The 16062-nt window shown below is 31.3% G+C and overlaps 10 protein-coding genes across 10 annotated transcripts; 7 read left to right on the forward strand and 3 right to left on the reverse strand.

Annotated features, from left to right (window-relative positions):
* Positions 1 to 1691: 1691 nt before the first annotated feature.
* T551_00774 (uncharacterized protein) lies at positions 1692 to 2337 on the forward strand (the record flags this gene model as incomplete). The annotated part of the gene is made up of 3 exons (XM_018373038.1): positions 1692 to 1710; positions 1749 to 1936; positions 1990 to 2337. 3 exons carry the CDS (start codon positions 1692 to 1694, stop codon positions 2335 to 2337), a joined length of 555 nt encoding a protein of 184 aa, XP_018230784.1.
* A 163-nt stretch (positions 2338 to 2500) lies between these two features.
* T551_00775 (uncharacterized protein) lies at positions 2501 to 3103 on the forward strand (the record flags this gene model as incomplete). Its single annotated transcript, XM_018373039.1, has 1 exon — positions 2501 to 3103. One exon carries the CDS (start codon positions 2501 to 2503, stop codon positions 3101 to 3103), a length of 603 nt encoding a protein of 200 aa, XP_018230785.1.
* A 190-nt stretch (positions 3104 to 3293) lies between these two features.
* Positions 3294 to 4309, reverse strand: T551_00776 (uncharacterized protein; the record flags this gene model as incomplete). Its single annotated transcript, XM_018373040.1, has 6 exons — positions 3294 to 3462; positions 3504 to 3580; positions 3621 to 3788; positions 3930 to 3974; positions 4018 to 4232; positions 4276 to 4309. The coding sequence occupies 6 exons, from the start codon at positions 4307 to 4309 to the stop codon at positions 3294 to 3296; spliced, it is 708 nt and encodes a 235-aa protein (XP_018230786.1).
* An 817-nt stretch (positions 4310 to 5126) lies between these two features.
* T551_00777 (uncharacterized protein) lies at positions 5127 to 5429 on the forward strand (the record flags this gene model as incomplete). The annotated part of the gene is made up of 3 exons (XM_018373041.1): positions 5127 to 5160; positions 5202 to 5351; positions 5398 to 5429. The coding sequence occupies 3 exons, from the start codon at positions 5127 to 5129 to the stop codon at positions 5427 to 5429; spliced, it is 216 nt and encodes a 71-aa protein (XP_018230787.1).
* Positions 5430 to 6577: 1148 nt separating this feature from the next.
* Positions 6578 to 7335, reverse strand: T551_00778 (uncharacterized protein; the record flags this gene model as incomplete). The annotated part of the gene is made up of 3 exons (XM_018373042.1): positions 6578 to 6805; positions 6855 to 7229; positions 7288 to 7335. 3 exons carry the CDS (start codon positions 7333 to 7335, stop codon positions 6578 to 6580), a joined length of 651 nt encoding a protein of 216 aa, XP_018230788.1.
* Positions 7336 to 8985: 1650 nt separating this feature from the next.
* Positions 8986 to 9408, forward strand: T551_00779 (uncharacterized protein; the record flags this gene model as incomplete). The annotated part of the gene is made up of 4 exons (XM_018373043.1): positions 8986 to 9034; positions 9075 to 9122; positions 9175 to 9245; positions 9301 to 9408. The coding sequence occupies 4 exons, from the start codon at positions 8986 to 8988 to the stop codon at positions 9406 to 9408; spliced, it is 276 nt and encodes a 91-aa protein (XP_018230789.1).
* Positions 9409 to 9761: 353 nt separating this feature from the next.
* T551_00780 (uncharacterized protein) lies at positions 9762 to 11212 on the forward strand (the record flags this gene model as incomplete). The annotated part of the gene is made up of 7 exons (XM_018373044.1): positions 9762 to 9858; positions 9902 to 10023; positions 10069 to 10257; positions 10304 to 10382; positions 10424 to 10565; positions 10609 to 10751; positions 10791 to 11212. The coding sequence occupies 7 exons, from the start codon at positions 9762 to 9764 to the stop codon at positions 11210 to 11212; spliced, it is 1194 nt and encodes a 397-aa protein (XP_018230790.1).
* Positions 11213 to 11310: 98 nt separating this feature from the next.
* T551_00781 (uncharacterized protein) lies at positions 11311 to 12807 on the forward strand (the record flags this gene model as incomplete). Its single annotated transcript, XM_018373045.1, has 7 exons — positions 11311 to 11507; positions 11553 to 11786; positions 11828 to 11916; positions 11962 to 12115; positions 12158 to 12430; positions 12473 to 12513; positions 12557 to 12807. The coding sequence occupies 7 exons, from the start codon at positions 11311 to 11313 to the stop codon at positions 12805 to 12807; spliced, it is 1239 nt and encodes a 412-aa protein (XP_018230791.1).
* Positions 12808 to 12941: 134 nt separating this feature from the next.
* Positions 12942 to 13690, reverse strand: T551_00782 (uncharacterized protein; the record flags this gene model as incomplete). The annotated part of the gene is made up of 3 exons (XM_018373046.1): positions 12942 to 13114; positions 13159 to 13548; positions 13591 to 13690. 3 exons carry the CDS (start codon positions 13688 to 13690, stop codon positions 12942 to 12944), a joined length of 663 nt encoding a protein of 220 aa, XP_018230792.1.
* Positions 13691 to 13781: 91 nt separating this feature from the next.
* T551_00783 (uncharacterized protein) lies at positions 13782 to 15861 on the forward strand (the record flags this gene model as incomplete). Its single annotated transcript, XM_018373047.1, has 9 exons — positions 13782 to 13805; positions 13849 to 14097; positions 14143 to 14249; positions 14294 to 14528; positions 14570 to 14663; positions 14707 to 15085; positions 15139 to 15274; positions 15316 to 15718; positions 15761 to 15861. The coding sequence occupies 9 exons, from the start codon at positions 13782 to 13784 to the stop codon at positions 15859 to 15861; spliced, it is 1728 nt and encodes a 575-aa protein (XP_018230793.1).
* Between the last annotated feature and the right edge of the window lie 201 nt (positions 15862 to 16062).

The following is a 16062-nucleotide window of genomic DNA, read 5'->3' on the forward strand; positions in this document are numbered from 1 at the left end:
ATGCTATACAACACGCTATACACTGTATACACTATATATGCCATACTTTGGCACACTGTAGCACAAGACACTAGACATGCTGTGCCCGCTGTAGCTGTTCATGTAGTTATATACTATATACTATACTATATACCATACATATACATATACACTATACACTGCAGATATACACTATACACTGTATACACTACATATATGCTGTATTCACTATAACCATACACTATACGTTCATAGACACTGTATGCGCCATAGCTATATATCATACACGTCATGTACACAGTATACTATAAATACCATAAATACCATATGCCATATGCACTATATGCACTATGTGCACTGTAACTATACATACACACTATACACTGTGCACACACTATACACTGCATATACACTGCACACCATATATACTGTGCATATTATACATACTGTATATGCTATATACACCGTATACACTATATATGCTATATATGCTACACATTGTGTATGCTATGTATGCTATGTATGCTATATTATATACACTTATATACACTATATATGTTATATATGCTATGTATTATGCTATGTATGCAGTATGCTTTGTATGCGTTGTGTATGCACAGTGTACCTGCAATGCTGCTGCGTATACGCCGTATAGTGTAGCAGTGTATGCACTATAGACACATATATAGTACACACACTGCTACACACTACGGTGCATGCGCTGTGTGTCGGTGAGTGTTTGTATGTGTGTATGTGTATATGTATGTATAGGTGTATGTCACTGTATATATGTATATATATCAGTGTATGTGTCTATATATGTGTATGCGCGTGTATATAGCGGGTGTATGCACACACTGCACAGGCAAACGGTATGGGTGTCAGTATGTACAGTGCACATAGTGCATATACTGTGTACACCGTGTAAAATGTGTATACAGCAAATATAGCGCACACTATACATATACAGTGCACTGTATGCATCATATGCAACGCAGACTGACATATGCACTGCACATATACATATGTACAGATATACATACGTATATACACACGTATATACACGCATATATATACATATACACACATATACACACGCATATATGCACATACATATATACACTGACATACACATGTACACACTATATATACTATACACACTATACTATCCATGCTATACACACTATATACTGTTTATGCTATATATATGCCGTCTATGCTATACACAGTGCATACATGCTATAACACTGCTGTGCGTACTGTGCTATGCACTGCACATACTATGCACGCTATCTGCTGTACACGCTACATTCTGTGTATGCTACACGCTGTGTATGCTATGCATGTTATATACACTTAATACACTATGCTATATGCTATATACGTTTGTATACACTATATGTGCTATGTATGCTATATGTGCTATCTATGCTATATGTGCAGTGCATACACTGCACATGCGTCCATAGTGCATGCACTGCTACACTACTGCTTACACTGCGGTGCACGCGCTGCACATGAGTGGACGTGTGTGCGTCTGTGCATGTGTATGCGTGTATATATCTATGTGTATGCGTGCATGTCTATATCAGTGTATGTGTATATATGTATATATGTATATATGTCTGTACTGTGCAGCGCATGTGCAGTGCAGAGGCGGCGTGTGTCCGGGTGCCCTGTGAAGGGTCCCCCAGCGGGACGGAACCGCGACGATGCACGCGACTCCAGAAGGTGAGCATGCTGCGCAGGGAAAAGACTGACAGAGATAGTCAAGTGGGCGCAGCGGTCGTCTGAGACAGATGCTGCAAAGAATGTCCTGTATCTTACATTCGAGGCTCCAAACACCGTTGACCCAAAGGTCGACGTCACTGCTACGGGACTGCTTTTCAACGCAGAGACAAGAGCTGGCGGAAAATACAGTGTAACGCTCGAGTTCTACAAAGAAGTCGAGAAAGAGGTCGAGGCTTGAAGGCTTAAGGAGGCCTGTAAAGGCAAAACTGACATAGACAGAGCCTTAAGGTGCACCGGACGGATCGAGGAGTCTTTCTGACGCTGCAAAAGAAAGAGCTTGGTGACAAGTATTGGCCGCGGCTGGTCAAGGCGCCGGGGAAGTGTGGATACATCCGCACAGACTTTGACAAGTGGGTGGACGAGGACGAGCAGAATGTGCGTACAGACGACTTTTCGTCCCAGTTCGGGGGAATGGACGGCTTTGACTTCAACGGGTTCTCGGGCAATGGAGACGCAGAGGATATGCCGAAGCTGGACGATATGGACTCGGACTCAGACGCACCGAGCGATATGGACGACGAGTCCAGGGAAGACAAGAAGGACGAGTCGCCGGAAGCCGGCGACTGACTGGCGCGTCGGTAAACAGCTGGCCTCCAAGGCCTCCGTGCACAGCATATATGCGCATATATGCGCATATGCACGCACAGCATACATGCTGTGCACACTGTAATATGCACACTGTAATATGTATACGTATTGCAATACTAGCCTATGTACACTACGTGCGTATATGCGAGTGTCACGTGCAGCGTGCCGTCTCCGCGGCAACGCTGAGTTAGTTTCCATGGTGCCCGTCCGTCTGGCATGGCTGCTGCGCTCGAAGAAAAGGCGCTGCAGAAACAAGGTATGTGTGCGTTGCTGGTGCAGTGCTTACGGCAGCGCTCGAATCTGCAGTGTGGCACACGACACAGCAGATTGCAGAAGCAGAGTCTCTGGAACTCCAGGCAGCGCCGACGTCGGGCTTTGTAGCGTCGCTGTCGACACTTGTGTTTTCGCAGATCTACACGCTTGCAGAGGACATCGAGTCGTTTGCAAAGCACCGCGGGGGAAAAGTTGTGAATGTCGAGGACGTTCTTGTAGGGACTGTATGAGCAGAGCGGTGCTGACAGAAGAAGCTGTGTGCGCGGCGGAACGAGGGGCTTGTATGTTCCAGGTGGTAGGAATGAGTCTTACTGGGCCAGCACGAGCTGATGGCCGAGTATGCAAGGCAGCATGTGGGGCCGGAGGCCAAGGCACGCGGCAAGAAGGAGAATATACGGGCAGCGGTGCGCAGGTCGAAGGACCCGGACACAGGGGGTGTCCGCTCTGTCGCACCTCGGATATAGTGCGGTAATGTACGGGACACATCGATGAGCGAGTGTCCGGGGATGGCGCTGGAGAAGGATGAACGGTATAAACGACAGACTATGGGACCGGCTTGCAGATGTTTAGTTGTATACAGGTGTTTTGCAGCTAAAACGCAGAGTTAAATTAGTTAATAGATATGAACCGAGATATATATCTAAGGAGTGCCTAAGGAGTGTCTAAGTAGCAGGTTCCTGGTTAGCACTGCCAAAATAGTCTGCAGGGTGAGGAGGGGCAGGAAAGGGGGAGGAGTTACCAATCATTTCGGCATCGAGCTCTTCAGCAGTTTTTCTGGGTCTGGAGGACCTGAAGCGGCCCGCTCTTCTCAGTGCTCCAGTTCTTCGGGTTCTAGGAAGGTAAATAGAAGGCAGGCAGGGAAGGCGGTGTACCGGGGCAGTTCTGAAGTGACACGCTGTGAAAGAGAAGAAGCAGCCAAAGACATCTTAGGGTCGAGGACAATTTCAATCTGGAAAGTCAGGTTACGGCTAAAGAGAGAAAAGAAAGACCTTTAGCTTCCGAGTACCATCGATAACTTTCCCCTCGTATTTTTTGTAGGCTCGGCCGGCATCCGCTTTTCTTTGAAAAATTACAGTAGCAATGCCTTTTGACTGGCCATTAGGCCCATAGCTCAAAAAGCATCTACGTGTGGGTCCAATGGAATTAGAAAAGAGGTCCTTTGAAGCAGGAGATAGTGGTTGGTAAATGAATATCAAGGAATATGGAGGAAAAGCGGTGAACAGACGAGAAACGCGACGACGTCCAAACGAGGGCGATAGTTCCGCTTCTTTAAAGTCTTTGCTTTGATGATTTCATACCTTAATTTGAGCTTCGGTCACATCAGACGGCTGGTGCACGTCAGTCTAGCTTCGTGTGCAGTGGCTGTATCCAAAACTAGACACTTACCAAATTGCTAACAATGATTTTGCTTCCTTCATCGATCACAGCCTGTATTGCCGCTGCCGTTGAGCTCACAATGCCTCTAAGTCTTCTTGTTCCTACACGGCCTGCACGGCCCCCCACACGACCATTCAGCCGACCTGTTATACGGCCTCTCACAATTCTTCGGCCCGCCCGTCTTGGGGCTCTTCGCATCTGTGTCGACCTTGAAGCGATAATTTCTATACTGTTATCAGCATCCGATCTTCTGTATACTATATTTACTAGACGTACCGTCTAAAGACTTGTCTAGAAGCATCATTATCGCCTTAATTTACCAAAGGATATAGAAAAAAATATAAACGCGCTTTGACACACAAAAAAGTACTGAAATACCAACAAACTCACACGTATGTAAGTCCTGATGCTTCTTTATCTAAATAGCACCGTTTTTCTTTAAAATATTCGCTAAAACTGCTGCTTTTAAGTGTTTTTTTTTGTCAAGTGTTATATAGAGGTTTGGTCGTTCGTACATTGACGTGGCTGTCCCCGAGCCTTTTTATACCCGCAGTATCGGACTCCTTGTGAGTTAAAAAGGACATTTTATTTTAAAAAATAAAATAGAGCATTTTTTGTCTTAAAAATATATATATGTCGTTTTTGTTTTTATGTTGTTTGTAATTGTAATATGCAATAGGTGCTGTATTTTTATATTTTTTATATTTTTATACTTTTCATATCTCTAAACCGTTTCATAGTTAATATGTATGATTTATAAATGATGCAGATGATAGATTTCCTTTATTATACTATTTATTTGTATTTTAAGTTCTTTGTAGGTGTATTTTGCGTTTTTAGTTGAATTTTTTATGTTTTATTTGATGTTTTATATTCTGGCTTGTGTCACGTGCATAGCACTATTTTATCAAGTATTATACTGGTTAAGAACATTTTGATAGAGATTTTTCCTGAATTTTGGTGTTTTGTATGGTTTTCTTATATTATTTATATTATTTATATCACGTTAAAAGCATTTCTTTGTTCTAAATGCTTGAAACTTTGTATGTTATAAAACTATATGTTTCTTATACGTAAGCTTTTTTGAAAACGCTGGATTTTTACGTATTTTATATGAGATGTTTGCGATTGAGATAAAATATGGTTTGCGAGGTAAGTATAGTTGAGCAGAATGTTTAATGCTGATGAATAAGATGTATTGAGAATTGTTATAGTTATTTGCTGTTATCTTTTATTACGACCATATTTGCAGCGATATTTGAGGCATAAGCAGGCGATGCACTATGAAGCAGACGATAAAGCTGACTGTGGTGACAAGGACGAAGATGCAGTGCTTTCTTGGGGTACTATGTCACGTATGAAGCAGAGAAATTGTACTATAAAGACAAGTACTTAAATATCAAGCAGAAAGTGTAGAATAAATGCGTTTTAATCGAAAAATATGCTTCTAAGAAGAGACTTGTTATTAAAGACAGCAGGGAGTATTCTGTATGAAAATTTGGCATGCACTTCATATACAAGGTATATATAAGTAGAATGCATATATACTGTGTACAATGTGCGTATGTATGTAAATATTTACATAATGTATACATAACGTATATAATAAGAATATAATCAGCATATAGTGTGCAAAGTGAGGCTGGTTCTCAGTGTATATTATCGTGCATACTATACATAAAATGTATATTCCATGTCCATCAAGTATATATGAGTATATATAATCTGCATACGTGACGAGTATGTTACGTATATAGATACAATATGTTGTTAATTGTATATTCGTTACATTTACTTAATATCTGTATTCTGTACAATCAATGTATAATCCATACAACATATATTAATGTAAATATATAGCTAATGCGGACGTATGGTACATATATTGCACATATAATGCGTGTAACGATTTATATACAGGTCATATACAATATATATATGATATATATATGATATATATATACAGTATATAGCTTAATACATATAGTTTAGAACTACGTTAGCATTAATATCATTAATAGATTTAATGTGGATTTAAGATGTTAAAATGGCTCCTTAGGGCATATCTTTTGCAAATAAAGTTGAATTTGACTAGATATCGGATTTTGTCTTTTATTTTGGATACTAGTTTTTTTAATTATTAAATTATTTTTTCAAATAAAATGTAGTAGTATTTTCCTTATTAGAATAAATTGATGTTTAGAGGGTATTCTATATAAATTTTAGAAAAAAGTTTTGGAATAAAAGCATAATCTTACATAAGAAAATGTTTTTTCAAAAAATATCTCTTTCAAAAAACATTTTCTAGATATTATAACGTTATTGAATATAATACCCATTGAAGATTTAGAAAGTACATTGATACTGTTAGAGAAATAACTTATAATTTGATTATTTTAGAACAATAATGTAGAATTGTTTAATAATTTGTAGTTATAATGAATGACCGATGATTGTAGAATGGTGTTTCTAAATGGTTCTAGATTGATATCTTTTCAATGATTATTAGTGTTTTTTCGATAGTATAACAGTCAGTGATTATCTTGATTCAATAACGTTTTCTTGTTTCTTAATTCCGAAGTGCTTTTAAACGATGCCGCATGTGTTCTAAAGATGTTTCTTCTTGGTCAGTTTCTTCAACCGTATTAATTTGAGTAGTAGGCGCTGGTTCTATTGAGCCCAATAGCCCGTCTGTGATTTCAAATAGTATTTGATCTATTTGCTTTGTTTCAACTGTATCTTGGTCTAAATCTTCCATATCGAGTGCATCTGATACCATTTCTTCAAAAATCCCTGCCTAGTTAGCTTTAATAGACATTTTTAAAATGAGTGTTTATTTTGTATACTTTCATCATTTCTTTGCTGATTGCCATCATAGTTTCATTAAGTTCAGGTAAACGTATTAGTTTATTTACATCTTTTATCATGATTGTACTTTTTTGTAGTATTCCTGCAATCTTAAGTGTTGCTAGTTGTTCATCTAATTGCATATTTAAGCTATTAAGAAGTGCCTTACTATATTCGAGTCGAGAGCGTTGTTTTTTTGCTCGAATAAGTTCTTTTGTTAGCAATCGACATGATACCTGTGTTGTATGAGAAGACCCTTCACTGGCATACTTTTTAATAGATTGTTTTGTCTTGTTTTCCTGAATAGATAATTGGGAAAGTTGCCGATCAATATTACGACATTCTGATCTTAATTTTCTTTGCCATTCTCTTACCTGAATACGAAAAATTAGTTAGCACTAAGAAATAGATGATTGTGATCATTCAACTAACTTGTTCCTGAAGTGGTCTTCCTATAAAAAGACGGCGAAGAACCTCCATATATATTAAGACATTAAATAGAAACTTTGATTATAAGAGTGAAGATATTGTAAAAATTAATGTATATTAGTTAAAATTTGTAGTTTTACACTTTAGTTTTTGTTTTTTTTTTAAAAAAAAAATGAAAAATATAACAGTAAATAAATAATTTATTTTTACAATTTTAAGTTTAAATACATGAAAATATGTAATGAAAAAATATTATCTATAAAAAATAAAATTTTTTTGGATATATATTAATATAATCTTACTGTTAGTGTGCCTTTAGTTAATAAACGACAATATATGATCCAGTGATTTTTTTCCTGTTCTTAATCCTGTTTATTTGGAACATCGTTTACAACAATAAAATGATAAATGAAAATTAAAAATATGGCTATGATTCCCATTGCGATAGAAAGTGTATATGTTTGACTATCATTAATCATTCCAGAAAATGTGTTTAGTGCAAATTATTAGTTTTGTAATATAAAATGAGTATCTGATTATGTTTTTTAAGAAAAACGGTAGTCTGGATCAATTCGTTGAACGATATGGATTAAGATGGATTATAAATATTTCTAATTTATGTATAATAATAAAATGTTTCTGATAATTATAAAATATCTATTTTTATTGATGTTTTTATATGATTTGAAATATCATAAAGAATATTTTGATTTTGTATAAATGTTTATAGATATAGATTTTTAGATATTGAAATTTTTGTTTTTATAAATTATGACATGTTTAATTTCTCAGAAGAATAAATTAGCTGTTATATTTAATATAAGAATTGATTAAAGGTGTGTTGCAGGAACAAATAAGGAAAATTATGTAATTTTGCATTTAAAGTTTGTTAAAACTATCTAAAAAATGGTTTATTGACTTTTGAAATGTTCTTTTTGTTTAAGATTCCATTTTATATGAAAAATGATATGATTAAAATTTATATTTTGAGATCTATGGATTTAGTATATTGATTTTTATGTTAGAAAAGATAATATGTGGTATTAATGTTTAATGAAAAAATAACGAATTGTATAATTATTGATTAATTTTACTTTGTTTTCAAAATCGAAAAAATTATTTAATGCTCAAAAGGTTATATATTGAAAGACGAAGTTATTAATATGTAATTAAAAAATTTATAATGTACCTATTATGAAGATATAATAAAACTAGGAATTATTGTTGTTTGAATTTTTTCTGTATTTTGTATAAATATATTGATTTGATGTCTTTTTAAAGTTTATTATGATTTAATGCTGAACGTTAAATAGTTTTTAATGAAATGAATAGATTAAATATTGATATTATTTTTTAATAATTAATTTTTAATATATATTTGAAAATGTATTTAAAAACAATGATTTAAATCTTTTAAATTAAAAATAATAGTAAATTTAATTAAAATATTTCTTTCTTATAAAAAGTGTTTTACTTTTAGTTTTTAAAAGAAACTAATAATTATAAAATATATTATTTTTCGAAACATATATAAAATCTACTTTGTATTTTTTGTATTAAAAAGTAAATTTTGAATATTTTAAAATAATTGATAAATTATTGATCGAAATGATTTATGCAAATTAAAAAAAATGATTCATTTATTATTGTTATATATAATATATAGTAATATAATAATATAATAGTAGCAATTTTTGTTTAATGTGCTTCTTTTTTTTTGGAGTTGAAGATTTTAGCACTAAAGTTCAAGGTATATTATAAAATTTTAAAATATTTAATGATCTTTCTAGGATACGAAAATTTATTTGTTTATTGCCCTATATGTCATAATATATCTGGTAAAAAATCAATGTAATAGAATATGGATATATTACTGATAAGTTGTTTCAGTTACTCCTATTAATGAAAAAAAGTTCATTACAATTTGTTTTATTCCTTTGATACCATATAGTTGGGGAAAGGTATGTTTTGTATGAAACATATTGATTGAATGAATCTAAATAGATGTTTTTGTAGGTTATGCGATGTTATATATGCTCTTGGTTTCAAAATACAGATGATGCTGAAATACAAAGAATCTCAATTATGAAATATCAAACCCCTAGTCCACATAATTATGCTTAACAATAATTAAAATGATTATTAAACAAATTTTACGATGTTTGTAAAGTATCAGTAGATTTAGTGAGATTATACACTATGAATGATGTTTTTATTATATTATATAAATGCAATAACTTTGTTAAATTATATTACAATAAGTTTTTGAATTGTGTAATTATATTATTTTATTTTTAAAAGATAAATTTTTATTGTAAAATATTTCTTTAGCAGTATAAAACAGTATATAAAGAATAAACGTTAAATTGTTTATCGAACATCTTATAAAAATTTTATTCCAAAAATTTATTCAATTGAAACAGAATTTTGGTTTTTCATATAATAAACATTCTCTATTTCGTAGTTATTACTTGTTGATGAGTTTGAAACATGAAAAAGGAAGATCTGTAAAATATCAGAAATTAGAATCTTCATATAATCCTTTAGAAAATGCTTGCTATATATTTGATAATGGTGGTTTTCGAATATAATATAATAAATATTGATTTTATTTTAGGATTAAGGAAGGTGGTTCCTTATTTTTTCAATTATAAAACATTTGCTAAAGAAAGGTGGAGAGGCCGTACTATATATGATATTTTTTCTACAGAGTTTCGAGATCGAACACCGCAATATTATGTATTTTTATATTTATGTTGATTAATATTTTTATTCGTGGTCTAGGAGCAGGAAATTAAGGGTGGTCGTGTGATGGTAAATGGGCATGTTGCTACATTTGAACAAATAATAAAAGATGGAGATGTTATAGAACATCTTAGTCATAGACACGAACCACCTGTAACTCATAAGAATATTGATATTATTTATCAAGATGACGATATTGTTGTAATAAATAAGCCTTCTGGAATTCCCGTAATATTTTTTATTTATTTTTACTTTTTTTATTAAAATTGTTTAGGTTCATCCTGCTGGACGATATCGACATAATTCTATTACACATATTATGATGGCAGAAATGGGTTTTTCTAGTCTTGCTCGTATTTTTGATCGTTTTTTTTTCGTTTCTAATAATAAATAGCATGTAATAGACTTGATAGGCTTACTTCTGGATTAATGATTTTGGCTCGTAATGTACGTATTGCAGATGAAATGCGTAAAAAGATGTATGATAGACGTATTTTAAAGGAATATATATGTAAAGTGCATGGTTTATTTCCTGAGTATTAAATATCTTGTTTTGATTGTTTTTATTAATTACCTAAGAGGGGAGATAATATGTACAGAACCTCTTTTAACAATATCGCCAAAGCTTGGATTAAATAGAGTTCATCCAAATGGAAAATCATCTAAATCTATTTTTAGGCGATTAAATTATGATGGAAAAAACAGCATTGTTCATTGTATGTGTATATTTATTTTATTTTTATTTAATATATAATAACTAGGTCAACCTTTAACCGGGAGAACACATCAGCTTCGAGTCCATTTGCAGTGGTTAGGTAACCCTATACTGAATGATCCAATTTATGCAAATATGAAGATTTGGGGATCAGATATGGGTAAAAAAGGTAGTTTTATGTTAAATGATGATGAGTTGATTTCTTCATTAACAAAAATGGGGAAAACAGAAACAGCTTCCTGGTATATGGATGAAATAGAAGAAGCAGAAAAAAGAAGGGAATCTAGGCTTGGTGAACTTTTAACTGGTGAAGTATGCAATATTTGTCAAGCACCATTATATTCTGATCCCTCACAAAATGATTTAAAAATTTATTTACATGCTTGGAAATATAAATCTGATGATAATTCATGGTGTTTTGAAACTGAATTGCCAGATTGGGCAAATACAGACTTTATAAAAACATAGATTATTTTTGTATAAAAAATATATAATTATTATAATTATGTTTGAGTATAACGTAAAACTTAAATATGTATAAAAATGTTAAATGGTGTTATAATAAAATGGCGGATACTATTCCACTTCTTAAATTTTCATATGGTTTAAAAGAACAGTCTCATCAGTATGTTAATGTTGATTCTTGTATAAATTTGGAAAATAATTTAAATCAAAATTCCAATATATTTTCATCTCATTCTATTAAGGCAAAGAAAGATTTATTAAAAAATGTATGGGGCAATCTTGTTTTTATAATGTTATGGTAGGCTTCTCTGTCTTTATTTTTATTTAATAAACTGTTTTTAAGGTTTATTTTTTCAATAATATTATCTTTGTATAATAAATGGATGTATTCGGAAAAATATTTTAATTTTAAATTTCCTTTATTTTCTGCATGTTTGTTTTTAATTATTTATGATATGGTTGTTGATTTTATTCTAGGTGTACATATTTTGATTGAATTTTGTGTTTCTATAGTTATTATGAGATTATTTCCTCAATATCAACCTGTAAATAAAGGTTTTGAGATGAAGGATCACTTGTTTTATTTACTTCTTTTTAAAAGTATTCTTATATTTTTAGAATGAAAATTATTCCATGTGGTATGGCTACAAGTTTGGAAATTGGACTTTCAAATATTTCTCTTAGAACAATAACTTTGTCGTTTTATAGTAATCTCCCTAAATATATGTAGTACTTTTTTACAGTTTTGAAAGCAATGTGTAAGTCATCGTCTCTTGGATTTGTTTTGTTATTTGCTTTTATTTTTGGACTTGAAAAAATAAGCATATCTCTTATTATTATTATTATTATTATTACAGTAGGTGTTGTTATGATGGCTTCAACACAAATAGAATTTGTTTTTGAAGGGTATATAGTAATTTTTCAATATAAGAAAATAAATAAAAATAGATTCTTTATGGCTATTACGGCATCTGCCTTTGGAGGGCTTAAATGGTCACTTGTTCAGCTGATGTCTTTGGCTGATTCAATTTCTTTCAATCCGTTTTCATTTATATATTTCCTTTCTCCATCTATTTTTTTTACTTTGATGCTTATGTCACTATTAGTAGAAGGATTAATGAACATAGTATATTCGCCTTTTTGGGACTATGGTATTAATGCTATAATAATTTTAGTATTTCCAGGAATCATTGCTTTTTTTATGATTATAAGTGAATTTTGGTAAGTTGATTGCTTTTTTTTTCATAAATTAATCTATAATAGGTTAATTAAGAGAACTAGTGTTTTAACACTTTCAGTTGCGGGTATGAAATGAAATATTTGCAAATATTTGTTTTATATGTTTAGGAATATGTAAAGAAGTTATTACAATGGGAGCATCTGCTATCTTTTTTAAAGATCGTCTTACTTTTATAAATATTATAGGTTTTTTTATAACGCTTACTGGAATTATATTATATAATTTTTTAAAATATTATTCATTAAAAGAAATAGAGTCTCCTAGAAAATTAAATAGAAAGACAACGCCCTTAATTAATACTGATGAATTATTTCCTTTGGAACCATATGACGATATAGAGGATTTTTCAAAAAGATAGTTTTTTAGATTTAAATAATTTATCTATTTTAATTGAATATCTAGGATTTTGGAATAATTAGAATGGTATTATTTGTTAATCTGCTTATTTACATAGAAGTTTCATAATACTGTTTTTATATTTTAATAAAAAAGTTATCGTTTTATTGTTTTTACTTTTTTTTTACTTATCCTTCCACTTTGTATTTTTTCTTGTTCATACCTGCTTGCTCTTTTCTTTTGTTCTAGTTTTTCTTGATGGATAGATACTGCTCTAATTTCTGTATTTGCTTTACGTAGTTTTACTGGATGAGACCCAATATATTTACCTAAAATGAATATTTTATATTTATGCAAAAAGATTTTTCCTTACCATTCATTTCTCTCCATGCTCTTACAAATTCATCCGGATCCTTAAATGCAACGAATCCGTAACCTTTACTTTTCCCTGTTTTTTTATCCCTAATAACTTTTGCTTTGCTAAGACTTCTATAATGTTGAAAAGCCTTAAACAGTGTTTCATCTGAAACTTCTCCACCAAGATCTCCAGCAAAGAGTCTAAAGTGTGCTGGGTTCCATTCAAGAAGACTTGGATCTTCCCATACAGTTCCTCCTCCTTCACGTAACACTGTAATCCGTTTTTCTTTTCCTTGCCACCGTGCTTGATTACGAAGTTTTGCATTTTCTCTATTTTCTGAGGAGTATATAGACTGTTGTTCTGCAATTGCAGCTTCTTCTGCTGTCATAAGAAAGCCTAGTTGACCTATTATTTATGAGATTTTTGATTTTCATTTTCAGAACAAACCAGGTCGTTGAAAGGGATTATGTATTTGAGGAGCCACTGGATACATTTGTGTTGGTAGTTTTTGTCCATAATACAAATAAGATGAGTTGTAGGAAGTCATGATAAGTTATTATTGTTCTGAAATTTTTGACGTAGTTGATAAATCGGTTAATCGAATGAATGATTTTGTACTTTTTTAAAAAAGAAAAATTATGGAAATTGATGAATTATTTAAAGTAACTAATATGTATTTTCTTTTTTTGTTTAATAAATTTTTAGAAACCTGAATTTATTCCAAAAAAACGCAAAATTACACCTGTTAATCCATTAGAAACATTTAAAAAAAATCAAGACATTTACGTTGGAGAAAATAATCAAAAAAATGGTTCATTTACTACTGCTTCTGAAAATTCTGTGTTCTCTGGAGTGGAGGAGGATGATGAACGATTTTTCGGTGGTGGTTTAACAAAAACACAGGAAGATATTTTAGATCTCATGGACGAAAACGATAAAAATGATTTTGTTGGGGTATGAAATGATATTATTATGGAAATAAGATTTAAAATATGTAAGCCTGAAATAGTAGATGCTTCTCTTCTTAAGAAATTAGTTCTTAAGCTTGAAAGAGGAATTACAAAAAATCAAGAGTTACGAATTAAGTATTCAGAAAATCCTGAAAAGTGATAATATTATTTTTAAGTTATATATTGATTAATAGAAATAGATTTCTTTTATCTGAAGCTGATTTGGATTCTGATATTAAGGCTCTTTCTGTATTTTCTAGTTATCCAGAATTATATCCTGAAATGATACGTTTAAGATGTTTTGATTCATTGATTAGTCTTCTGTCTCATGAGAATGCTGATATCGCTATAGCAGTATTAGAACTTTTTGATGAATTAATAGATGATGATATTGATTATGATCAAAATCAAATGAAATCTTTGATTAATACTTTGGTATATTAGAATATAAAAAATGTATTTTTTAATTGTTTAAGATTGAATCGCAATTATTAAAAGCTTTGATGGATAATATTTCTCGTCTAAATGAGTCTAATGAATTAGATAAGCGTGGTGTATATTATACTTTGAGTATTTCGAATGTTTTTATTTGTTAAAATTAATTAGTTAATAGGTATTTTTGAGAACATTTCTTCATTTTCGCCTATTTTTTCTGAAAATGCAGTTTCTTCCACAAATATTTTGGATTGGCTGCTTAAAAGACTTCAAATAAAAGAGTTTCCTATTTCTCAAAATAAACAATATGTTGCAGAATTATTAGCTATTTATATATCATCGAGTTCCTTTATACGAAAAAAATTTATTAATTTAAATGGTGTTGATATATTGTTACATGTTCTTAGTCCTTATCGTAAAAGAGACCCTGTTAAAGATATTGAAGAAGAATTTGTGGAAAATATTTTTGACTGTTTATGTTCTCTTTTACAAGAGCAGGAAGGGAAAGAAAAGTTCGTTGAAGCAGAGGGTATTGAATTATGTTTAATAATGTTAAGGTATATAAATATATTATATATATATATATATAATCATTTTTTAAATATATTAGAGATGGAAAATTCTGTAAATACCGTAGTTTAAAAGTTTTAGATCATGCTCTTTGTGGATTACATGGTATAACTTGTTGTGAAAGGCTTGTTGAGGCTGCTGGATTAAGAAGTATTTTTTCTATTTTTATGAAAAAGGTTCTAAATAAGATTAATGACTAAAAAAGTAACCGTTTTAGGTTTCATTTAAAGCTATAGAATATCTATTAGGAATATTTTCCTCTCTTCTACGATCATTACCTATAGATTCTGCATCACGTATTCGGATATTGGCTAAATTTGTAGAAAAAGATTATGAAAAGATATCACGGATTATAGAGTTAAGAAGATTTTATGAAGCTCGTGTTGATTCTACTAATGAAAAAATAAAGAAAGAACTTGAAAGATTAAATCAAAATGAAAGAGAAGAAAAAGAATCTGAAATTTATATTGATCTTTTAGATTCTGGGCTTTATTGTTTGCAAGCAATAGATTTGATTTTAGCATGGTTATGTGTAGAAGATTTAGGAGTAAAAAAAAAAGTTTTGGAATTATTGAAAACATATGGCAAAGATATTTCTTCTATTAAGACAGTTCTTCAGGGTAAACATAATACTTCAGAATATTATTTTTAATTAACAATAGAATATATAAATAATATGAGCGTTGATGATATTGAAAGTGACAAATTGCAGAATATTGAAGATGGAAAAGAAATAGCGAAAACATTATTAGAGCTTTTATAGAAGCATATGCATTGTTATAAGATTGCTTTTTAAAATAGTAAACACAATTGTAAATGTTAAATAGTTTTATATTTTTTTGTTGAATTTATTATTCTAATTTATATCTAAAAATATTCTAAAAAATTAAGATAACTAAATAAAGTATTGTTATAGATTTGATTCTGGTTTATAAATATTTTCCAAATTTTTAATTTCTATGGA

The sequence above is a fragment of the Pneumocystis jirovecii genome, assembly GCF_001477535.1.
Source record: "Pneumocystis jirovecii RU7 chromosome Unknown supercont1.3, whole genome shotgun sequence".
NCBI lineage: Eukaryota > Fungi > Ascomycota > Pneumocystomycetes > Pneumocystales > Pneumocystaceae > Pneumocystis > Pneumocystis jirovecii.